General features: G+C 29.4%; 3 protein-coding genes and 1 pseudogene across 3 annotated transcripts; 2 read left to right on the forward strand and 2 right to left on the reverse strand.

Annotated features, from left to right (window-relative positions):
- The first annotated feature begins 1,261 nt into the window (after positions 1 to 1,261).
- On the forward strand, positions 1,262 to 8,575 carry LOC107170997 (uncharacterized; annotated as a pseudogene).
- Positions 3,934 to 4,963, reverse strand: LOC149061983 (uncharacterized). Its single transcript, XM_089216537.1, has 2 exons — positions 4,474 to 4,963; positions 3,934 to 4,235 (listed from the first exon to the last, which is right to left on the reverse strand). The coding sequence occupies exons 1-2, from the start codon at positions 4,702 to 4,704 to the stop codon at positions 4,143 to 4,145; spliced, it is 324 nt and encodes a 107-aa protein (XP_089072663.1). The 5' UTR covers positions 4,705 to 4,963; the 3' UTR covers positions 3,934 to 4,142.
- Positions 8,576 to 9,748: 1,173 nt separating the features above from the next.
- LOC149061984 (uncharacterized) lies at positions 9,749 to 12,116 on the forward strand. Its single transcript, XM_089216128.1, has 2 exons — positions 9,749 to 9,875; positions 11,290 to 12,116. The coding sequence occupies exons 1-2, from the start codon at positions 9,749 to 9,751 to the stop codon at positions 12,012 to 12,014; spliced, it is 852 nt and encodes a 283-aa protein (XP_089072254.1). The 3' UTR covers positions 12,015 to 12,116.
- An 8,973-nt stretch (positions 12,117 to 21,089) lies between these two features.
- LOC107172835 (uncharacterized) lies at positions 21,090 to 23,274 on the reverse strand. The gene is made up of 8 exons (XM_089215173.1): positions 23,040 to 23,274; positions 22,877 to 22,935; positions 22,622 to 22,808; positions 22,356 to 22,553; positions 22,192 to 22,202; positions 21,849 to 22,017; positions 21,614 to 21,765; positions 21,090 to 21,453 (listed from the first exon to the last, which is right to left on the reverse strand). The coding sequence occupies exons 1-8, from the start codon at positions 23,185 to 23,187 to the stop codon at positions 21,091 to 21,093; spliced, it is 1,287 nt and encodes a 428-aa protein (XP_089071299.1). The 5' UTR covers positions 23,188 to 23,274; the 3' UTR covers position 21,090.
- Between the last annotated feature and the right edge of the window lie 3,522 nt (positions 23,275 to 26,796).

The raw sequence follows: 26,796 nt of genomic DNA on the forward strand, positions 1-26,796 counted from the left end.
CCGGTGATATTGGCACACGCAAACCAGTATGCTGTTTTAACAGTTTCGGTCCTACCAGAGATATCTTAAATAACAATTTAATTATTATTATATTTTGTTGAGGGAGGACGCTACACAGATATTTGTTGTCTCCGTCATTTTACTATATGTTACGCATTTGTATGACGGGGACAACCAATATCTGTGTGGCGTCTTCTTAAATGTAAATATACAATTAACTAAGGAATATTTAGTTTTTAGTAAACACTGTACAATGTACATCATATATCACATTTAATATCATACTTTAGTAGAGATACTGTATACATTTTGAACAAATATTATACTATTATTATTATCGCCTATTATATATAGACGAAACACAAGGTATTCAAAAGTGGTAAGTAATGTTAATAATGAGTATTTGTAACATAATATCATAAAACATTAAATTAATTTTTAAAAAAAATTTTATTTTTGCTTTTACTTAATAATGATTTATTTATACTTACCAACTCATCAAACGAGGTTATCGACATACGATAATACTTCATGAACTCTTCTGGATAGCTACGCAGAGTCATAAATGTAACCTAAAACTGGCCATTTTCTGGTCTTTTCAGATTAAGTGGATGGACCCAATGTCGTCTTTTAATTTTATTTGATTTCTGTTTTTTACTTTCATGTTCCTCATATAATGCAAACATAACGCATGCAGCTTCTATATCGTCTAACACTTCCATATTAAAAAAAATTCAACGAAAAGTTAAATACGAAATTAACTGCAGTCATACACGGTGAACGGTAACAACAGTACTAACCTAGCCTACAACTAAGTACAAGTAATTGAATGGTTCAAATAACATTTGGCGCGCTTTTTATTTTTGAAAAACGGTCACAAATCATCCAGTGTGAAAGCGCAGCGCGATTTTAAAACGCTGACGAACGCGTCGACACGCTTCTAATGTGTAGGGAACGCGCGTTCGCGTCTTAAAATCGCGACGTTCGACACTAGGCGATTCGAACGCGCGCGTCCACGCGTTTCGAACGACGCGATTTGATCGCTTAAAATAAAACAGCCGTTTTAGTATGGTTATATTCACACTGATAAAATACGCGCGCGTTCTGCCGCGTTCGATCGCGTTGAAACGCGCCGGTTTAATTTTGGGCGTCTGATCGCACGAACGCTCTAAAATTAAACCATGTATTTCCAATGTTATTATTCACATTGGGCGTTTTACCCGCCGAAACGTCGCGTCTATTTTATATTTTACGATTTCATTCATCATTTGTGTTTTACATTTCATTGATGATTCACGTATTCATAATTCATATACAATGTTCGATAACGAAGCTTTCATTATTGAAGTTTCTAACGAGGAAAGCATATGGAATATAGGTAAGTTTCGAGTTATTTATCATGTGTAAATTCATAGTTTAATAATTATTATCAGGACTAATAACTTATAGCTCTAAAAAAAGTTATTATAAGCTTAATAATATGCTCTAAAAAATGTTCATGTAAGCGATTAAATATGCAAATACTAAAATATGCGAAATCCCAGTCCAACACTACAATCATAATGGTTTCCTTACAGTTATTAATAATATCAACATATTAATATTCTATATTAATATTATTCTTTATTATATTATATATAATAATATTTACTGTATCATAGACGATAGACATTTATAACTTGTGTTAGTGGTCGCTACGTCGCACGTGGAAATAAGTTATGTTTATTATATAATATTAAAATTTAAAAGAATAAAAATTAATTAAGATGAATTAATTACTTATATAAATAATTAACATTTAACACGACTAAAATTACCACTAAAATAAATAGGTATTATGCAAAAATAATGGAAAAATAGAGAAAAAAGCCAAAAAGCACTTATGCTTCGAAATATTATGCAAAAATATGCAACATAAAATTTCGTATTTAGCTTCTTAGTTATCTGAAACAAATTTATAGCTCATATAGATATCTCTAGGACAGTAGGAACTCTCAAAAAAAATATGCAAATGTTAGAAGTTATGAGCACTGATTATTATAATATATATAATATATTTCAATTTAAGATATTAGAAATTGTAGAAACTTGAAATTTACACCAAATATTTATTTCATCAATTCCTATAGTTGTTAAAATTTTCAAAATATTTCAACAATTTTAAAGTTATTTATAGACGTTTGAAATTTTCCGTTTTTTTTAGTTTTTGATTCTCTAAATGTTAATAAAATTTTATTCGTTTGGTCTAAAAACTTGAAAATTTAATACAAGGTTCCTCATAAGTTAATATAATAGCAGTTTGAAAATAATAAAAATTCATATGCACAAATTGTTTTTTATAACCATTTAAAGTTCAAATTTTGACAAAATTTGTTTAACTGAAAATTTACAAATTCTTTAGTTGTTAAAAATGTATAAAATTTTTAACTTTTATAGCTAAGGATTGAAAATTTGATACAAGGTTCCACGTAACATAATAAATCTAATTTGATTAATTTGGAATTTGTTTTACCTACATTTTTTTTTAAAATAATATAATTAATATATCATAAAATATCCTAGACTGAAAACTCGTCTCCGATCAGAATCATTTTTTGTATACAATGATATTATATCATTGTATACAAATTTAATACCATCCATTACAGTAACCCACTTCTAACGTACTGTACAGCAGAGCGATATCCACTTTTCCTCTTTTCTCCAATGAAGATAATGTTATAATTTTAATTAACTAAGTTACGTTCATTATTTTCGTTATTTGCTTAAAACTGGTTAATAGATACTTATATGTGTACATGATACGTACCTCCACCTATTTCAATTGTATTTGGAATGATTACCCAATATATATTATATTAATATATACCGATTTATTTAGAATCAAAATTATACCACGACAAAGTTGCTAAACATGTCAGCTGGACTAAAATAGCCAAAAAGTTTTTTGAAAATTTCGAAACAATTGATGAAAATGAAAAAAAGAAAAAAAGTAAGCAATTAATATAACTTTATTTATTCATTAGACTTTGTTTAATATTAATAAACTGTATTTGTAAACACTTATAACTCATAAGTCATAATTAATATTACACTTTATTTATTCATTAGACTTTGTTTAATATTAATAAACTGTAATTGTAAACACTTATAACTCATAAGTCATAATTAATATTACAAATTAAAATATGCGGATATTTAATATAATATTATAATATGTATAAGTAGGTACCACGCACTTTCACAATATATTAATTTCATATCACCCTTTTTTGCCAACTTAGTTCATGAGCCGGGTTGTTGAAATAATTAACAAAATATTCTCTCACGTCTTTTGCATTCGATGTGGAATTGCCTACTCCATTTCTTCGTGTTATATTTTCCATGTTACAAATCTGAGCATCCTCAGAGTTGTACCCATCTCTTCGTCTGACAAAATTGTGCAAAACACAAGCCGCTTTTGTGATTGCAACCGCGAAATTCGGTTCAACTAATAAAGTGGTATGAAATACTCTCCATTTATTAGAAAGTATACCGAATGAACATTCGATATTTTGTCTTGCTCTCGATAGGCGGTAATTGAATATACGCCTTTTATCGTTCAGACTTTTTCCGGGGAAAGGCCGTAAAAGATTAGTATGTAAAGCGAATGCTTCATCTCCAACCACAATAAACGGTTGAGGTATGCCTTGTTCATCTCCTGGCAAACAACGAGGTTGTGGAAAGTTAACTTTATTATTATATAATTTTTTACCGAATATGGATTTTTTGAAAATGTTGCAATCGCTTTCTTTTCCATATGACCCAACATCTATAACTTTACGTTGAATTTCTGAATGCCATACAAAGAATTAAACGTACATCTTATATTCCTACAGCAGCGCATGTACAAACGATATCACATAATCATTCTTATTCAAACTATTCCCGGGATCTCCATAACCCGTCTCCACATTTTGAATATACTACTTCAACCACTACATCGCCAGACAGTCAAATTCACCAACCAAACATGTTGTATAATTATGCTTCTTCATCAACTACTCCACCTGACGGATCTTATGGACCACGTTCATTTTAATAGTATGTAAAATGAAAAGTTAAATAAATAAGTACCTATAATAAATAAAGTTTTGTATTTATTACCTCAGTGTAACAGTAAGTCTTTCTTCTGAAGAGATTGGTACTCGTAAACCAGTTTCTTGTTTGGTCAAAGGTAGTCTAATCAATGATATCTGAACAAATTATTTTTTATCAATAATATAATATGTATAATATATACAGGTAAATAGGCATACTACATTATATTGGTTTTTAAGTAAGTACCTAATACCTATAGTATATTGGTTTTTAATAATCATATAAATATATAATTATAATTTAATATCCATATTATATTAATATAAATATATTATATAAATTATATGACTATTAAAAACCAATACGGCTAATAAATTATATAAATGTTCTTACCAGCTCATCAAATGATGCAATTGACATTCGGTAATACTTAACAAACTCTTCTGGATAACTGCGTAATGCCATGAATGTGACCTGAAATTGACCTTCTTGTGGCCGTTTAAGGTTCAGCGGATGTACCCAATGGCGTCTCTGTTTTTTTGGTTTTGGTTTTTTATTTAATTCATTATTTTCGTATAATGCATAAAGAACACACGCTGCTTCGATATCGTCTAAAATCTCCATATTGAAATGCTTTTACAACAGGCGTCTGCGTTAGACGACGATACGAGCAATACTAATTTAATTTGAAAACAATTTTGGCGCGCTCATTAGTTTGAATTTAGCTGCGTTCGCGCGTTCGAATCGCCTAATGTGTACGTCTGATGCGATCGCGATTTTAAATCGCGGCGTTTTTCAAAACGTGAACGTGAGCGTTCGAATCGCCTAGTGTGTACGTCTGATGCGATCGCGATTTTAAATCGCGGCGTTTTTCAAAACGCGAACGCGGGCGTTCGAATCGCCTAGTGTGTAATGCACTTTATCTGCTTTAATCGCAACGCGCTATTGTAATAATAGGAATACCATTAAAGTAATGGTCACAGACCGATAGGTATGTTAATATAATTATTGTTGGGAAAGGTGTGTTCAATGACTAATTATATTAATGGAGGCCTAAAATTCGGTTGATACCGAGTTGCGGTCAAGATTAAAATAGGTAAAAAAAAAATCCAATTTGCGGTCTGGATTAAAATAGGTAAAAAAAAAATCCAAGTTGCGGTCAGGATTAAAATAGGTAAAAAAAAAATCCGAGTTGCGGTCGGAATCTAAGCAGGTATAAAATAAACAAAATCTAGTTGCGGTTGGGAAATATGATTAATATTAATAATTAGTTAAATATTAAATATTATTAATTATTATGTTTTAAATATTGATATAGTTACATGTTATTGTGCTATGGTTAGATTCAAAATACGTGTTTAACAAATGTCAGTGAGTCAATAGAATACAAATTTATAGTTACACTTGCACATAAAAATACAAAATAGGTACATATTTATCGAATAAAAATAATAAAAGCAAACATATGAGTAAAAACTAAAAAAATATTGTATATCCTAAAAAATATCATGTCTAATAAAAAAAAATAATAATAATAAATTTATAATACATATTACAACGGATCAAATTTGTATGACACGCTTTTCACAAATGTTAGTGAGTCAATTTCTTTATTCAAATAATGTTTAATTTTATTTTTAATAAATGTCTTACTTATGTTATCGCTTAAGATTTGAATAGGATCTGCTTCGTGATTTGTATGATCATTTGTCGTTCTAGAAAACACGTGTTCTTCGCCGATAGTGTATAGTTTTGCATTACAATTTTTATTCGTACAACTCCATGACATTTCTCCCGTTTTTAGAGAACGGTACTGTCTAAATTTAAAATTATTTAATAGAAGTAACATTTTTTCCTTTTCACTGCACATTTTTGAAATTTCCGACATTTTATATGTCCAATATGACGTCTTCCAATGAACTAAACGATATAATGTCCGACTGCAATTTGGATTTTGGAAAAGAGCTTATCGGATAATCGATAATCGATAACCGAATACGGACCGCAACTCGGACAGTACCTATTACCTTCAATATTATTACGACCGCAATTCATCTATTGCGACCGCAACTCGGACAGTACCTAAAATTCTGTGACGTTACAAACCTAATACCTTATTTTGCCTTTAGAGCATGTTCTGGATTGTTAAAATATTTTACAAAATATTCCCTAATATCTTTAGAATTTAATGATGCATTTCCAAAACCTATTTTATCTGATACATCAGGCATTTCGCAACTAATTGTGTCCTCAAAATTAAAACCATCCCTACGGCGTACAAAATTATGTAATACGCATGCTGCCTTAGTTATGGACACAGCAACATCTGGTGTTACTAGTAAAGTAGTATGGAAAACTCTACATTTGTTGGAAAAAATTCCAAAAGAGCATTCTATCTGTTGCCTTGTTCTAGAAAGACGATACATCTTTATTTTTTCTTGTACACGATGAAATATCATCAGGATTCTGAAAGTTTGACAACAGTTGAATACAATGGTTGTCTCAGCGCTTCAACCATGACACTCCTGTTGTAGAAACACGTCCTTTACGATCACCTTTCTTTAATTTTTTATCTTGAATTCTTATTTTTGGTAGTCCTTTTTCTGTTAGCTCAAACAGTGCCATAAGCATATATTCCATCTTGTAACAATTCTTCCATTAGTTCAAGTGATGTAAAAAAATTTTCAAAATAAACATTATGATATTTTTCTTTTATATTCATAGTCAAATCTTGGACAACTCATTTTCCTAAAGTTGTTTCTACTGAATCTGTTTTCCCGTGTAAATTTAAAACTTACATATATAACCAGATTCATCAGCAACGAATCCACACTTTGTAACCACGTTTGTCGGTTTCATTGGCATGAATTGTTTAATTGAATTTCTGCCTTTGAAACATCAATTTATTGATTTTTGTTAGGAATGTAGTGTTGAAGAAAAGTTTTTGATAATGTGTCAATTGGTGGTCTCACTTTATATAGTTTATCATAATTTATATCATTTCTATTTGGTCGAAAATTATTATCAGATAAATGCATATGAGCTAAAAACCAATAAAATCTATTCACCTAACCTCAACTCAGGGATGAAATGTATTCATCCCTGAGTTGAGGGTTTTATGACCAATAATCTTTATAGGAAGGAAGTTTTTAAAATACCCATTACCAAATTGATGGCCAAAAATGTCTTCATTGACTGAGAAGTAGCAGGTTCAAATGGTTTTTGTTTTTGGTGTGCATAAAAATTGGTTTGAAAAACCAGATAATTAATAAAGCTTTCAAGAAAAATACAATAAAAATAACTGAGTGGATCTCCAAGCCCTGGTGGTAAATTAGGCCCACCTTTTCCTTGGAACGATAATGGATCTGTCATCCAAAGGTACATTATCTGGATCATACATATTGCACCTCATAGAAGTGTTCTCACAGATTGCCTAAGACATTTAACAAGTATTATTTATTTATAGCAAAATTTACAATTCTAACATTTTATTTTTATATAATTACAGTACATTATACTATATCAAATATCAATATAATTGAATATATATTATATTATCACATTGTAGTAATCGAATTACAAAAAAAGTATGAAAACTTGAGAGACACATATTAAAAAAAATGCATAACAAAGACTGGCCAGGCAGCTAATAAAAAAAAAAAATACGTATTCTCCGAAATTTTAGAGTTCCTGCGACCAACGATGGAAAATAGAAGGTAAATATACTTCGATTATACGAGTATATACATAGTTAACACTATATAATATTTATAATTATACTATTAATACATATAAAGATTTACTAATTTATAATTAATTATATGCATATTAGAACAGAGGGAAATTTTAACCGCGAAAGTGATGAAGAGGAGACGGAGGATGAACTAGGAAAAGAAAATTCCCAAACGGTGGAAGAAGATTATCTGAAGTAAATTGTGTGAATGATGAACCCACCAATTCAAATTCTGTTTTGGAAAAGTCCACCCCGTCTACAACAGTACATGTAAATTAAAACCAACGTCGAACGTACGAAACAATCTAAACAAATTAACTTTGAGGACGAATTATTAAAGTTTCTTAGGCGTGAAAACGAAGACACTGACCCTGATAAATTATTTTTGATGTCCATTTTGCCGCAAATTAAATCAATTAGTGAAGATAAAAAGCCAATGCTCTATATTGAATTAATTAATACTATACAAAGAGTAAAAAATCCTACTATAGATAATACGGCAATGTATCGAATATATAATCAGATCAATTTTCCACTCGGAGGTTATTCGCAGACATCATCGCGGACTGTCAATTTACCTTACATCATCTCAACCAGTTCTACATCCTAGTCTTCCTAATTACATTCATGACCAACTGCAACCATCTTATTCAGACACTGCTAATAATTACATTAAATAACTAAATGTACCTATTAGAAGTTTTCTAATTTTGAGCATATTATACAGATACATTTTATTTTAAGAATATTTTGTTTAATTAATTTCAGACTTTTTAATTTCTCATTATTTATAATCTAAAAAACCTGCGTATTTTTTTTTTTAAATCTCACAATTATTTATCCAAAGTTTAATTTAACTTGAAAATATTGTTTCATGTATACCTATAGGCTAAGACTGCCAAATGTGAAAACATATTATTTTTTAGGTTCAATTTTTAGAACTATTTGATACTGATTTATTAATATTGTATTTATTATTTCATAATTTTTATTATAAATATTTAAACAGCTGGGACTGTGACCTATAATTATTTTTTATTTCATTATACAAATATACAGTTAAATTAATTTTGCTTGTATGTAACATTGTAAAATAGCACATATTAATTACCTATGCAAGGTAAAACTGTTACCTTAATGTCTCTGACAACCTTTCTTCAGGTGGTATTGAATCTCGTAGAATTGTAGTTTCTTTTTGCAATCTATGCTTTATTCATGATAAGTACTAATAAAAATAATAATTTTACTTACCAGTTCATCAAATGATAAAATCGACATATGGTAGTACTTTAAGAACTCGTTCGCGTGGAATCTTAAAGTCATAAAGGTAACTGAGAATTGGCCTTCCCGAGGCCTTTTCAGGTTCAGAGGATGAACCCAAAAACGCCTATTTGTTCGTTTATCCTGTTTTTTTTTTTTTTATGTAGTATATAGGCAAGGCAAACAGTTTGAGTATGACTCAAAAAAACCATTTTAATTAAACTAAAAAATTGTAGTTTATAAACTTTGACATGTGCGCACGAGAATACTAAAGCATAGCAGAACGAGGAACCACGAGTTAATGAAATTTTGCGCGATTTTTAACCGCGAAAAAATTTTCAATGTGTAACGCTGTGTCCTACGTAAATACGATAATGCGATAATCGCAATACGATGCGACCGATACGATTTCTAAAAATAAACAAATCTTCGGAAACGAACGGGAGTGTCCGACGTGACCAATGCGACACGACCGATACGATCGGTTTTATCGGATGCGTTTAGTCGTGTGCGTTGAAAAACAAAATAGTTTGTTTTTGATCGCATATTCGTATGCGATTTTCACGCTGGGTGTTTACTTATTAGTTATTACATATATTATAATGTAATATTATTGTATTATTACATTATTTTTTTATTGCCTTATTTTACTTACCTATATTATTTTATTTAATTATGGAATTATTAATATCGGAAATACAAAAGAGAAATGTGTTGTGGAATAAGTGGAACAAAAAGTATAGGGATAGATTAATTTCCGACAGAGAATGGGACGAAGTTGCAAAAAATACAAAAATGGATAGTAAGTAGTTTATAATATAATAATAATAGGTTTAATAATTAGTATCCATTTTACACTGTATTTTTAATTTTATACCAAATAATTAAAATGAGATTAAACTAAACAATAGTACTGAATACCAGTTTCAAAATTTTACGTTAGAAACATAAAGAAATGAAACTGATTTTAGTTACCTACCTATTTAAGTATACATTATTATAATATACGTAGGTATATAGTAAAAACTTACTTAAAATTACTACAATATTAATTAGGTACATAATATATTTTACTTACATATTTGTTTCAGTAATATTATTAGTTTTAAAAAACTCTACAAATATATTTCTAATATCAATAGCAGTTCGGGAAGCACGATTGTTAGATCTGTTGGCACGGAGTCTCATTATTTTATTACTTTCTTGTACATTTGCAATGTTAAAATTTTCCGATATGATGGTACATTGACGCGAAGATTCGTTCTCTCTATCAATTATTACATTGTGTAATATACATATAGCTTTCACAATATGATCTGCATTCTCAACTTTAGTTTCAATTGATTTTTGAAGTATTCTAAATTTAGAAGACGCAATGCCAAAAGCGCACTCAATAGTCATTCTTGTCCTAGAAAGACGATAGTTATAATGTTTTTTATCATTAGCTGATGCTAATTGTTGTCTAGGGAAGGGTCTCATTATATAATTGCGTAACGGGAAAGCTTCGTCACCAACAAATACATACGGTGCTTTAAGATTTGAATTAGGCAAGTTACTCAGTTTTGGCAGTTTTAATGTACCATTTTCCAGACGTTGATAAAACTGTGTATTACACAGGACGCTGCCGTCGCTATCTTTACCATACGAACCAACATCTATCATAACAAATCTATAGTTGGCATCAGCTACTGCCATTAAAACAATAGAGTAGTATTGTTTATAGTTGAAAAACATGCTCCCGGAGTTTTTCGGACATTTCATACGGATATGTTTTCCGTCTAAACTTCCAACACAATTTGGAAAATTCCATTTCTTATAAAATTCGTTTGCAATATTTTTAAAATCATCTACTGTAGGAGTAGACATATGCTTGTTTTTTAATGAATTCCATAAAGCTATACACACCTCGATCACTATATTAGACACTGCAGTCTTAGATATTCTAAATGCCATTGCTAGTTGTCTAAATGCTAGTCCAGTCGCCAAGTACCTACAAATAATAAACAATTTTAATAAAAAAAATAGACAATTTGATATTTGAAATTTGTTTTTGATTTTCTTCACACAAAATCGAAAATATTTTATTTCGTTAAAAATACACGAACATGTAGTAAATTAGGTTCCCAATTAATTGTTCTTTGAGCAATTTTTTGTTATACATATATAACATTTGAAGTTAGAGCTATTGTTATATTTTAGTTAATTTATTTTTATAGAGGAAGAGGCAAAAAAAAAGTGGAGAAATTTACGAGACACTTTCTTAAGAGAGAAAAAAAAAGTTAAGAAATGCCGCTCAGGAGATCCACAAGAAGGAGCTGAAATATATACTGGGAAATGGTCTTATTATAATTTGTTGCTTTTTTTAAAAGATACCACAACTCCAAGGGTTTCTGATGGAAATATTACGGATGAGGAAGATACAGAAAACGCAGAAAATTATGAAGATAATCATATTATTGATCAGATAAATAATGATGACTCTTATATTACAGATACGGGAGTATCAAATCCTTATACGATAGATATTGTAAATAATTATGTATCAACACCAGAAATTGAAACAGAGATTAGTCAAAGTACTCAATTTATACACACACATGAAACAAGTACACCATCAACACCAGTAACAAACCAGTCTAGTGATTCAGAGCATTTACTATCTCGAAAAAGAAAGAAACCAAAAGTAGACGATGATAAGTATTTGGAAAATTTATTAAAAATTGAAAGTCAAAAAGTCGCATTGTTGCAACAGTCTACCAATGTAACTGCTCCAGAAATTGATGAAGATATGCTTTTTTTCCAATCTCTTTTACCATATTTCAAAAAAATGGATTCCATCCAAAAGCTTCGAGTGAGAAATCAATTCCAAAATATTTTAATAAATGAGTTGTCGCAAAATCAAGAATCATCATTAAATGTCGCATTATCTTACTTGCCCTAAGTTTATTAAACAACTTACTGTATACAAGTAGGTGCAAAATACACTTTAAAGATTTAAAAATGTACTTACATTTAAAATATTGTTTTAAATTAGTTATTTAAAAGAAAGGTTTTTTATTTTGTTGTTGAAAAATATTTAATCATTTTTTTTACTACTTATTTTGCAGTAAGTTAAGGGTGTCTGCTTTAAAAAAAAATGTATTTAACAATATTGTAATACAAGTAGAAACATAATACATTTTAAAGATTTAAAAACTTATTTACATTAAAAAATAATGTTTTTAATTAGTTATTTAAAAGAAAGGTTTTTTATTTTGTTGAAAGATGTTTGTTTATTAGGTACATAAATATATATTTGTGTTTATGTGTGTTTGTATAAATTACTACCAATATAATAAATTAATTTCATTGATTAAAAATGCTTACCTAATTGTTACAACCAATCTTTCTTCAACTGGTATGGGATCTTGAAAATTTGTTGACTTTAGATCAAATTCTGGTCGTATTATTTCAACTATATAGTCAAATGTTGCAACTGACATCCTTGTATACGATCGAAATAAGGCGTCATCACAACGTACTTGGTTATATAAATGGTAAAACTCACCAAAAATCATTCGGTCTTTTAAAATGATAGCTCTGGTAAGATACGATTTTTTAATTTTTTTGTACCTACATATTTATAAATTCACTTATAATTATTAATAATTTACCATTATTTAATTAAATTTATAACTTACCTTTTATATAATAAATACTTAAGTACCGAATTTTCAGTCAGAAGCATTTTGTTTTGTAGTGTGGTTAAAGGCATGATTAATGTTTTTAAACGAATATTAGCATGTACAATGTTCCTTCTACCTACAAAACCGTCGCACGACTATTGTCCGTTAATGCGATCTCACGTTTGCCACGTGTCCGATCGCCGCAATATCGAATGACGAAATCGTATCCGATCGGTCGCATCGTATTGCGATTATCGGATTTGCCGTATTTACGTAGGACACGGCGTAAGCTTCGAGTTGTAGGCGGATATAAATCGCGTCCGCGCGCGAATTATTCGCCTAGTGTGTAACCAGCTTTAAAGCCTGGTTACACAATACGAGTTGCTGACCTGACAGTAGACAGCTAATGTACTAGTTTACTTGCATGACAGTAGCTCGGCTCGCCTCATCCGGTCACACAAGTGCGAGTTGATGTCGAGACTGAACAGCTACTGCACGTGTTTTTAATTTCAATGTAGTGCATGTTTCAACAGTGTCGCAGTAATATCTCGTGCAATGTTGTCAAAAAATACACAACTGATAACAGTTAACAACTTGACTGCCACGAAACCCAAATATGGGTCTCATTAGATTTCTTTAAAATGCCATGATATTTCATATGAAATTGCCAAAATTGCCAAGGTACTTAATTTCATTAAAAATTTCTAAAACTTCGTACTGATGTTAAGCAGGTTTAAATTAAAAGTTTCTTTGGATGATATTGTTATTTTTGGGTGAGACCCAATTTTTGACTTGTGGCACTGGAGATTGATTTTAAATACTTTTTTGTAAATATCTGTAAAATGAGATCCAATATTGGATCTCATTTTTTTAAATGTTATATTGTAATAATGATAATATTAACTTGGTAAGTTACATTAATATTTAACTATTTTTAAAATAAAAACAAAATAAAATAATCTTTATAATTGGCTCTCTAATAAAAACAAATAAAAATATTTTTTATAACTGAATAATAACATTTTTTTTTAATTATAATAAGAAAAGTAACGTATGTTTAATTTTTATAGTGAAAAAACAAAACAAAATAATCTGTACAATAAAAATAAAATAAAATAATTTCTATAACTGGATAATAGAATTTTTTTAAATTATAATAATAACAGTAACTCATGTCTCATTTTTTATAGTAAAAACAAAATAAAATACATTTTTATAACTACCTTTATAACAAAAACAAAACAAAATAATTTTTATAAATGGCTAATAACATATTTTTAGCATAATAATAATAATACAGTCTTTTATTTTAAATTAAGTATAATATGGTCCTGGACGGATACCGCAACTGTGAAAGAGGAGAAGTGTGCACAAAAAAAAAACACTGTTTTTGAGTCGCGTAAGTGCGAAGGTTGATTATTTATTTGCAAGTCAGAAAAGAAAAATAACAAAACGACTACAAAAAGTAAGCGACTGAGTACAAGTGGATAGAGAGAAAATTAAAAAACAACACTTGTGTGTGGTGACGGTACGGGTGAGGACAGTGGTAGTTCGAGTGGGTGTCACTCAAACGCGGCCGTGGAACTGACTTGCTACAAGCCAGTTTGCGGTACCGGCGGTCGACATTTCCAGGCGCGCTTATCGCGTGTCGGTGTCGGCCGTCGTCGATTGGCGGTTGACAGAGAGAATAGACGGCGCGGGTTTCCGCGCAAAGGCCGTTTGAATTCAAACGACTATTACGCGGGACCGCGTCAGGTGTTTATCAAAAAAACATCTTTGGCATAAAACTTTGTCATACAGTGCATTTTGTGGACACTTTAGTACAATATACTTGTACATATTTTCTCCCCTTTTCTTCTTTAATTTTTTTGTAGCATACACAACATCTACTACGTTTACACTTTTGTAGTTTATGTTTTTCAGCAGATGGAGATTTTGGGATTACAGTTGTGAGAATCCGGAGCTTTTTAGTGCTCCGTAAAACACCCACGACAAAAGGGGAACACTCTTGCCGTGACCTATGAGCCGCACCGCGTGATGACCCGAGGGCCAAGTCGATGGAGCTCATAGGCTTTCTACACGCAACGGCAAATGAATGCCGAGGATTTATTTATTTAAGGGGAGAAAAAGAAAATATTAAAGAATAATAAGAATAATGATTTTGGTTATTAAGACAATATAATAGGTTGGCATAACATGTGGTTAATACTTGACATTATTATAATATAACAAAATGTTCATCATAATACAGAATATAATAATTTAAGGTGGCACATAGCAATTACAGAATATAATTATTTGTTTGTCGCATGCTTTCCCGGCCCACGGGAGGCAACACACCATATCACTCATGGCGTGTCCTCGCAGGGTTACCGGGAAAACGTGCCGGGCTTGTTAAAGCCGAAAGTAGGGGGAATTAGATTTTGTTAGGGACCCGCGTCTTGCGACGCTTCCCTGGCGCACAGGTTATACGAACATGAATTTCGCATAACCTATGGCCTACGTGCTGGTAAAGGGGGGGACAGGGGGAATAAAAACATATTACGACTTTTGACGTGGCTGCATGGTTAAGGTGACCATACGTCCCGTTTTGAACGGGACAGTCCCGTTTTTTAAATCTGTGTCCCGTTGTCCCCTGGGAAATCTTGGGGACACTAAAATGTCCCGTTTTCAAAAAGTAGACAAAAAAAATAATGAAAATAAATGTTCGTTGACGAAATATCGTTTTTATTATATCTTATTTCTTATGTGTGCGTGTGTGGTGTGTGTTTGACGTTATTGACCGTGAATGGCATCTAGATAAGATAACGAGACAACGGTAAAATATAAAAATAATTACTGTCGCGACGTATTAACACGAATTAATCTAATGTATTATATAATCGCTGTGATATCAGCACTAAAACAAAATTCCCAAAATATTTTCTATGAGTATTGACCTTATTGTTACTGTTACACTGTTACAGTATTAGTAGTATTAGTATTATAGTAACCGTCAACTGTTTTAGATGCTCTTGCTTATAATTATATTGTGTGGTACCTATTTTAAATTTAATAAAGTTAACTTTAAAATGTCTTGTACAGAATTTTACTCGTTCCTGAAGTCATCGCCAGATTTACTACAACAAATTTGTTCAAACGAAAAATATACAAGTATTTAATTTTGTAATTATTACACGAAAACATTTTGTTAATAATAATAAAATTACCTAGGAAGTGTAATAAGTTAATTTAATTTTTTTGTGCTTTAAAAACATTGTAAGTACCACAGAAATTTGCTAATAATATTATTAAATTAAAAATATTTATTTGTAACAAATAATTATGATTTTTTTTTTTTTTGTCCCGTTTTGATTAAAAAAATATATGGTCACTTTATGCATGGTTGTTGTGGCTGGAGCAGTTGTGGCCGCCGCCCGGGCCCTCGTGGGTGGTTTTAGCCCATCATCGTGGTATGTTGCAGGTGTGGAAAATGATGATAGAAATCGGCATATGTTTCACCGAGTTGATTGGTGTGCCAAAAATTGTTTACCGCGTGGTCTGTGTGCCGTCGTCGTTGGAACGGGTGTAGAGACGTCAGTCGGGACGGGTGTAGAGACGTCGGTCGAAAAAGAATACCGGCCAGGTACAGCGTAGTTGAAGAAGAAAAAAAAGAAAATGATTTTGTTTTGTCGGAGACCCGGCGACGGCGGTGACCTGGTGCCGGCGGCGGAGCTTTTCGATGTTGGTGGGGTAGGTCAGTGTCGTCATATTGTGGGAATACATCATATTTGGGGAGATTTCAGCATCGTTCCGCCGGTGCGGTGCCGCCGGACGCGACGAAAGCGCCGACAGCAACGACGGCCGTGTGTGGCGACGTGTGGACACCGTACACTGCGGGTTTGTGGGGGGCCAGGGGATAATTATTACATAATACTGCGGTCATTTCTGCATTAGCGCGCGATAGTCATAATAATATATAAATAAGGTATGCTCATTAGTGAAACTATGAGTACAGGTATGTTTGTTGTAATAATCATATCAGTGCAAAAAAAATGCTGTGACGTTACACAGTCTTTGATTAAGCTTTAAACTAATGCAGATCGGAAATATGTAATGCTCATGGTACTTTTAGTAGTCATGTTAAACAAATATGCAGCATTAACTACACCAACATTTAATAATAAGTCAATAAGAACTTTTCTATACCACTTCATACTTCTCCGTAGTGGATTAGAAAAAGAATCTTTCCTAAAGATAAAGACAGGTAAGAAATGTGGAAAATAAATTCAGGTATACCTATATATAATTAAAAACTGAATTAATTAACTTATAGATTTATTTATTTATATTTATTGAATATTTTTGAAATATTTGTTGCAAAATTTTAGTTTCTGTTAGACCCATTTATAAAATTTAATAAAAATTCAAAATGTACGTTTAAAAACTTTATTATTTTTTAGGAAATGTAAAGTTATTATCACGTGATGATCAACTTTATTGTAGATATCTTTGTCAGGAACACTTTTCTTTGGAGTCGTTTATGAATGTTAATAAACAAAAACTGACAATTTCTGCTATACCTTATAATTATAATGACTTAAAACAATATTCATTTTCTTATGGTAAATTTATATATATATTTTTTTAGTCAATAAATTATAAACGTTTTTAGTAGAAAAACGTGAAATTTAAATGTTATATTTATGTACTACATAAATATACATATTAACAATATGGTTTAAACTTTAAATTAATTACCTGCGAAGTTAAAAAGGGTGGTATAGTGGCTATGCAGTACATTAGGTGCCTTGTGGATCATTATATTATACACAGTAGTGTTAAATTTAAATCCAATGATAGGATCATTGTATACGAAAAACAATTCTGATCTGAGATGATTTGTCAGCCTTTTTGCACGGAAAAAAAAAATTGGTTGGTATAACTAAATTTACAATTACTACAACCAAAAATGACAGTTATATATGGCATAACTGGACAATTAGTTGTAGTTACTAAATGTATTTAGTTAAACCGTTTAGTTGATTAAACTATACTGTCTAATTACATCAACTATTATGTTAGCTGTTTCAAATAAATATATTAGTTGGTTTACCTGTACAAAATGTTTGGTATATTTTTTTGAAGTTTTCACAACTATATAGTTTAGTTGGATTAACTATCTATTTTAGTCGGTTTAACTGTACAAAATGTTTAGTATATTTTTCTTTAAAGTTTTCACAACTATAAAGTTTAGTTGGATCAACTATCCATTTTAGTCGGTAGCCGGTTAAACTTATTTATCCCCTCCCCCCAACATTTTTTTTTTTAATATTGTGCCCATTTATTACTTACCCCTCATCACTTGAAATTATAAAGTATCATGGGCGTACTCAAAGGGGGGGGGGTCATAAGGTTAACCCTCCCCCTCCTTTATAATTATTGAGAATGCAAGAAAACAAGGTTAGGTAGACATTATGTTTATTAAAATAATTTTAATTAATTATTAATAGGTTTATATAATATTAAAAGTTTAAAATACATAATATTAAATATTATATTTATATATAAAAAGTAAAGGATAACATAAAATATTACATAAATAATAGTAACCATAGCAAAAAACATCAAATCATAGCAAGAATATAATGTTAAATATAAACAAAACAAAACAAAAAATATACTAACATTAAACCTAATATTTTATGGGTATATGACACAAACCATTGGGGGACTTACAACACACTGTAGGATTTATACTAGCCAGATTTTCAAGTGAATTACAAAATAACTGATTACTTAATGTCACATTAAAAGCTTGATAATGATCATCAAAATAATTAGTAGTAAAAAGTTTACAAATAACAAATGGTTTACTATCATTTAATATTACTAATGATTGTATTAATCCAAATTTTGGAAGATTATTGTCACCATCGTTCATACTTAACACAATAGTCATATTATTACAATTATATGTTTGATTTTTCAACTTAATCCATGAAACCAAAATTAAATTATCATTTAAAAAATTTAATTTTGTAGTTGCAAAATACATATTATTTGTGTCATAGCTTTCTCTTTTTGAAATTGATAAATTTAAAATACGCCCTATTTCTAAACCACTGCAATTAATATCTTTAGATATAAGAAATCTGTAAGATAAATGCAATTGATGTTTCAGTGCTAACGTATAAAGTACATTTTTCCTAGACGAAGTTGAATTTGCAGCATCTTTAAATTGTTTATGTTTAGCCTCAAATCTCATAGACCACATCATAGATAACGGGCCACATTTTTGTATAATCATTGGATAGTGTATCATATGGTGATGTTTTGGCTTTAAATGGGTGTTAAATACTTGCATATAAAGTTCATGATGTTCAGATATTAAAACTTTTAATAAATTAATATCATTAAACTTAATAGTTTTACTGAAAACAATGTCTACAATTTGTCTAAGAATAGTATACACTTGCCACATTTTCAAATCTTCTGGTACTAAATCACCAACTATCAGACTTAAATACCTTACAAAACAATACATTTCACTAGCAGACATTTTTAAAGTACCGGTGGGTCTTAAGGAATCAACAGAAATAAGAGGCGGCCTATTTCGTATGTCTATTGTACCATAGTTAAATGACTCAATTCTATCATTTAAAGTGTTTAAAGTAAAATACTTAAAGCTAAAAATCATTTTATTTAACATAAGTCCAATATCATATTTGCATACCCCTTCAAGTAAATCGTGCATAATATCTACTGCATAATTTTCGGTTACGTGAAAAGAACTAATTTCATTAAATACACATGCTTGTTTTATTCCAGTTAAACTCACATTATTAATTTCTATATCAGAATTATATGTGTCAATGTTTCGAAGTTTATCATCTAATTGATCAATTTGACTATGACATTCAGCTTTAGACAATTTACTAAACCGACAAGGATAATGGGCAACAAAACTCTCTGTAAAACCTAAAACAGAATGTAAACCTAAATTATCTCCCAATATTAGACCAAGGGAAAAGAAAACACGATATAAAATACCTTTTATGTTTATTAAAATACCGATATTTTCTAAAAAGTTTAATTGATTAATGATGTGTTTGAATATTGCATGGTTTCCAAATTCTGTCCTATCAAATGTTTTAAATAACCCTGCTAAAAATATGTTGTTTATTGAGGAAGATAATTCAGGAGGCAAACAAGGCAATGAAATATATAAAGCCCCAAGTTTTTGACTTCCAGAATGACTACCAAGAGGATTTGTAATTTCAAAGTCATCAAAAAATAAAAAAATAGGCAAAACAATTTTATTTGGATTTTTTTTTAGTTTAGAGAGCCAAATTGGAGATTGTGTAAAACTACTAATACAATTATCTGATTTGTTTTCTAAGTCTTTCATATAATTTACTATAGTAATAAATAAATTTGAATTTTCTAAAATAAGTTTTAATACATGTTTAAGAGGTATATCAGACATTTCAATTGATTTTGGTTCAAAGATCACACGGCCAAGTACAAGCCTGTCATTTAATCTTTGTCCTACACCTGCCATGTCAGGTTTAACCAAAACGCCTACTTCTTCAAAAGCTTTGAAACGTAGATATTCTGTTTTTATATCAACGAATGGACTTAAAAGTACATCAAACATAGCAGATATTTCTTTTATTTGATCTGAACTACTATTTGTCTTTAAACTATTTATAACTTTATTTTTTAAGACATGTAAAAATGAATTATTAAAATATTCAACATCATCAAACAAAACTTGAATTTCTTTCCTGGGAATTACTTTGTTACTATACCACTTAGCTGCTAGTAAAAGTGTATTTGTTTTTAAAATGTGTTTAAACTCTTCTATTCCTATTAAAGGTACAGAAGTTGTAATGTTAGAGCTATTAGGTATGTGATCATATTGAGTTTCAGTATGAACAGCAGTAGGTAAATTTACAATTGTGTCTAAGCCAGGGTCTATATCAAAAGTTTGACTTTGACTATTATTTTCATGTTGGTTCATGTGATTTTTATATGAGCGTAAATTACTAAAACTACGAAAACAAAATTGTTCATTACACTTAAATTCAGATATTGACTCTATTCTGTGAAAAATATTTAAATGAACAAAAAGATGGTTATTACATTTGAAAGATTTTTTACATAAAAAACAAGAAACCATTATAGTGAATTATAGTAGGAGTTAATTTATTAGCCTTTAGAAAAAAACAAAACATACAGTTAGGTCTGTAATGTTGTATATTTTGATAAGCAAATAACATATAAATAAAAAAAATTTATAACTGAAATATTAAGAAAACACTTTTTCTTTAAATTAATTTACTAAACATTTGTTACACAATGAATTATTTAAAAATGATTTAAGTCATTAATTAAAGTTGTAACTGAAGGGAATTTTTTATCATTATTGTCAAAAATTTCAAAAAAATACTGTTGGATAAAACTCCATATATGTTGTACTTCGATCGGATATTGTAAGTTTAAAGAATAATACGATTTAAAGCAGATGTCTAAAGCTTTTAGAGGAGTCTCTAATTTGTAATAAGTGTTATTTATGACCGTGTATGATTCAATAGGTGTAGGATTGGAATGGTCTTCTTGATATGCATCTACACTATGTCCAACAATAATAACATACGGCTGTAAGGTAGTTCCAAATTGAATTGATTTGTCTACCTTTTGTGTGTGGCTTGTCTTTAATTCATTTGCATCCTATAATAAGTAAAAAAAAATATAGTAATTTTAGTTATTTTTGGTTTAAGCAGTAGGTACATGAAAATGTCACATGTGTATACTTGTATTAAAATACTATGAAGGATTCAATAATATTTTTATTTTGAAAAAAATTTAAATAATTATTTATGAAACTTACAGCAATAAATTTTATGAAAGCTGAAGCTTGCTCCACTTTAGATGGACGCCAAGTCGAAGGTGTACTACAATGTTTTCTTTTTTTATCCAATTTTAATGTAATTGGTTGAAATAAAAATGGTATCAGTCTCAAGGCTGCAATGGTATCATTACCTAGGTAGATATTAAAAATATTATAACTTATTATATTTATGAGGTATAATATAAATATTATAACATTATGTTAAATAGTTTACCAGAATTTGAAGGAGCTCTAAGTTCTTGTAGTACCAAAGTCTCTTGCACGCCAAATTTGATTTTGTGTATTTCAATATATTTTATTAATTTGACTATAAAACCATCAAACTTAGTAAATAACAATAATTTCTTATCTGCTGGATATAGTTCTTCAAAATCAATTTCAATCTATATAGAAAATAAAATATATAAATTCAAGAAAACACTAAAAATTTATTAATTAGTAACACTATTATGTTATAAAAGTGTTTGAGCCTGTTTATTCGGAGCAATTAATTATTTTATTTAGATTTACAAATTATCATGCAAATTATTAAAGGTGAAATATTACAACTTATTTACCAAAAGGTAGCCTGCAGGTTTTTTAAAGCGGGATAACTATGTGTTTCTAAAAATCCTTTCTTATTTCTAAATTTAGAGGTTTCTTTCCAATATTTGTACAAAATGTGTTCAGGATGATTGTAAATCACATTAAAAGAATTAATATAAAAACTAGTGGTAAGTACCGGCATCATCGATTGCATTATTTTCATCATCATTAACACATGCTATAGTGGCAGGAGCTCCAATTTTCTTTATTTCTTTTTTTAGATTACAATATTTATCGTACAATTTCCCTCTAGTTGGAATTTGGATTTGTCCAGTTCTGCAATATGGTGTGTAATATGTGTCCTTAGATTCAGTAGGGAAAATCATTTCTATGCCTAAACATGGGATGTATAGTTTTAGAATTAAAATAATTTTTAAATAAAAACTATTTTTTATTATTTACCTTCAGCTAACAGTAAAAATTTTGATTTATTAATTTGGTGATTTGGTTCAGTTTGTAATTCATGTTTGATTAATATAGATGTTAATGTATTTCTGGTAACACTATTTAAAATGCCATTTGTTGTGTAAAATTTTAAAATCATCAAACCATCTCGGCATTTATTCAGAATTTCCTTTACAATGTTTCCCTAGAAAAAGTTTTAGACTCAGTTCTTTTACTTTTATCAGAATACAAAGGTTTACAAAATATTTATACCTTTTCGGGATCAACAACTGGTATCATTTTTGTCAATTGAGTTGAGGCAGGAATACTTTCTAAAATTATTTTGTGGATATTAATGGTAACTTCAATTTAGTGGTCAATATTTATTGAATTTGAAATTTATAAAAAAAATTATTTAACACTAGTTGGCACTTACCATCAATCAATGTATTACATCCATACATTATTAAAGATGGTGTTATTAAACCTGAAGCGTTATCATCCATTTCAAATGGTAAACTCTGAATATCAATACAACCTAAATTATCTGTAGTTATGTCTTCTGAATCTAATATTATGAACATATAATTAAATTGTTTAAAGGTACCTAAGGAGATTATTTTTTGCTAATTATTAAAAAATTTAAATACATGATGTTCCAGGATTGATAGAAATATTTTGACCGTGTACATCTTTGTTAATTTTCTGTAGGGATGCAAAATAAATGTAACATAAAACACAATTAAGACGAGTAGTTTATTACTAATTACTTGTAAGCATTTCAAGTTTTGATGAGCCAAGTAATGTAAAAACATTTTGTGGGGTTCCTCTAAGTCTAAAATGTATAAATGCAGTACCTACACCTAATTTAATTTGTATGCACCATAATACTCCGAATAATATTCTGTTCTACATTATGGAATTCAAAACCTATGTTGTGATTATATAAGATAACTATAAAAAAATTTCAAAATATTTTTAAAACATTAATAGCTTATGAAATAAGGAGTGTTGTTCGTTAAAAGAATCAAGGGGGGTATAGACAGTCTTGAAAATTCCTGGGCACGCCACTATGTGTACCCACAAAATACAAATAGATACCTATTCAATTATTTGTACTAAGTCTAAGTATTGTTTTACTCACTTGATTCTCTATAAAATTAACAAATTTACTATAAAAAGAAGATCGTCTACCCATCTTTGGTATAAGCTCTCTAATCATAGACTCTGTTAATGTCAGAAATTGCTCACGCCCAATTTCTTCTTCTGAAATAATATATAGATAGGTATTTAAAACTATTAAATATAAATTGTAATGCATTATTAAATATTTGGTCCAGTATTGTACAGATGTATAGTAGGTAGGTACCTAATATTATATCAAAAGGATACTCTGGATACTTAAAGAAACACATGTAATTTAATTTTTAGTTTTTCATAGGTTATAGTACCTAAGGCCTTAGACCACAAATCAGAGTACAAATACAAACACTAAGTGTATTTTTAATGTTTTTAATAAGGTTATTAAATTATTAATCAATGATACCTAAGTATCTACATAACAAGATAATAATATATTGAATTAATATATTAAATATTTACCTACAGGCTACAACCACAGATTTTATAATACGCTACAATAGTCATATTATAATAGTCATAATCACAAATAATATATTCCATATTATACGAATACTATGAGCACCCTAACTATGTTATTTTATAAATAATAAGGAGATAAATATAAAAAGTATTAACTTACCTTTAAATTGTTCGATCATATATTCAAAACCCCATTCGGACAAAATATTTTTCGTGAAGACGTCCATTAAAATAATTTCACAAGCAACTGAAGCAACAATAGGTTAACTGACTGTCTGACTAAAAAATCAAGACAACAGTACAACAGTACAACACTATAAACGTATAGTATATTAAAAATGCTAGTATATTTTATGCAGCGACGCAATATAACGAATAACTATGAAGGCAAATGACAAATTGACAAAATATTTTAAAATGGTAAATGGTTGTCATTGACTTTTGACTAAACTGACTGTCGCGCTTGCGGAGTGTGGACTGCAGGCTGCAGGACGTGCAGGGAACCGGGAACGAGATTACAGCGTCGGTTGATATATAAGTAAACAACGAAAAAAGAAGAAAAACCCAAACAAATTAAAAATACTAATATTCTTGATTTAAATATAGCAAATTTAAGAATATACCAATTTATAGCTAAACGTTGAGTGGAGACAACTAAACGATACAGTGAAGATTTTAAGCAACCATGTAATTGTAGTTGCTTCAACTAAATTGATCAGTTGAACAAATTGATTGTTTAACTTTATTATTCTGGTTCTATTGACTAAACCATTTAGGTATCTTATAGTAAATCTAACTAAAATTTAGTTACTTCAACTATATTTTTCCCAACTAAAAATATTTAGTTTATATTTTTTTCCGTGTGTTGGGTAGAAAAGCTTGAAAATTTAATATAAGGCTCCTAACATATTTTTACAATAGCAAGTGAAAAATAAAATAAAAATATAGTCACAATTTTTATTTACAAGCATTAAAATTTTGAATTTTGACAACATACGTAAAAATACTAAAAATCATGAAAATTCGTAAATTATTTTATGCTAGAAATTCATAAAATACGTGAACTTTAAAGTATTGCCGAAGAAAAAGAATTAAGGCTAATGAGATTACCTTAATTGTTTGAAGCAAGGTGGAACGAGTTCACTTATGATCTTTTGAATTCAATTTTGATATCTTGGAATGTATTCGTTTTATATTTTTTGAAATCAACAGAAAAGTCATCCATAGGATTTAAAAATTGTTTGACCAATTATGATAATATATAATATATAATTGCATTTACAGCAAATTTGTTTTTTTTCAAATAACCAAAACAATTTACAGTCAGATAGTCTTATAATAATTAATATGAATAAATTTACTAAAAATTTTCTAGAACAAATAGATTTATTAAAAACTCAAAATCTATTAGGCGGTTTGTTATATAATTTAGCACTACAAATAGAAAATAGAGAAGAACAACTATACTTAAAATGTATTAAACTTCATACAACTGAACGGCGCACTTAACATAATAAATATGTGACTGAAAAACAAGACAGACAGGCAATTATTAATGAAATTAGAGAAAATCTAATAGAATTTTTATCTCAACGATTTATTCAAGATATTAACACTATTAATATTTTAAAACCATTTGTTAAACTATCGGAACAATCAAACATTGAATAAGTTCATAAAATATTATGCTATGGTTTAGACTTACGGGTCTTCAATCAAGAATACCAAGAGCTTTTAATGTCTGAGAATATTATGAAGTATAGAAACATGAAACTATCTGATTTACTTAAACTGTTATGTACTTCTAATGAATATTGCATTAGTAAGAATAATGGCAGCAAACCCATCATCTGCAGATGTGGAAAGGTTAATAAGTGCTAGTAACAAACTTAAAACGCCTGAAAGAGCAAGAATGCTAGTCTCAACAGAACACTATTGTTTTTATATTCACTAAAATATGCCAGTATTAGTTGATTGGGATGTAAGAAAAGCAGTTTGTGAAAATGAAGGAAAGAAGGAACACTAATAGACCAAGAGGAAAGTCGCAGAACTATTTTAAGGGCATATTGCAGATCCAGTAACTTCTGAGAGTGATACTGAAGTAGATATCAAGCCTAATACATTTAGTGGATTGATAAAAAAAAAGTTTTAAAATTAAAAAGAAGTTACCTAGTCAATTGATTGTTTTTGTTTTTATTAACAATTATTATTACAAATTACTTATTATAAGTACATATTACTTAGTAAGTATTATTACATAATACATATATTTACAAACAATATTTCAAAATTATTATTTATTTAGTATATTATGGCCTGAGTCCAGATTAATATGTTTTTACATATCGTTTCCGAGTATGTGCAGTCTTATGAAAGTAAAAAATGTAGATATTAGATACAGTATACAGTAGACAGTAGTATAGCCGGCACAGTTCAACAGGTAAGTGATAACACTGATAACAGTAAGTAAGTTTGGTCCGAGTGAGCAATTTAAAGAGTGGGAATATGTTTGTGCAGTGAGAAAAATCTTTAAAAAAAACCCTGACGACTGATGTAGAAGGGCGTTAGGTACGTTATAATTGAAACTTTAG

Source organism: Diuraphis noxia, unplaced genomic scaffold (genome assembly GCF_037042655.1).
Source record: "Diuraphis noxia isolate RWA-SAM2 unplaced genomic scaffold, SU_Dnox_SAM2 contig0001, whole genome shotgun sequence".
Lineage (NCBI taxonomy): Eukaryota > Metazoa > Arthropoda > Insecta > Hemiptera > Aphididae > Diuraphis > Diuraphis noxia.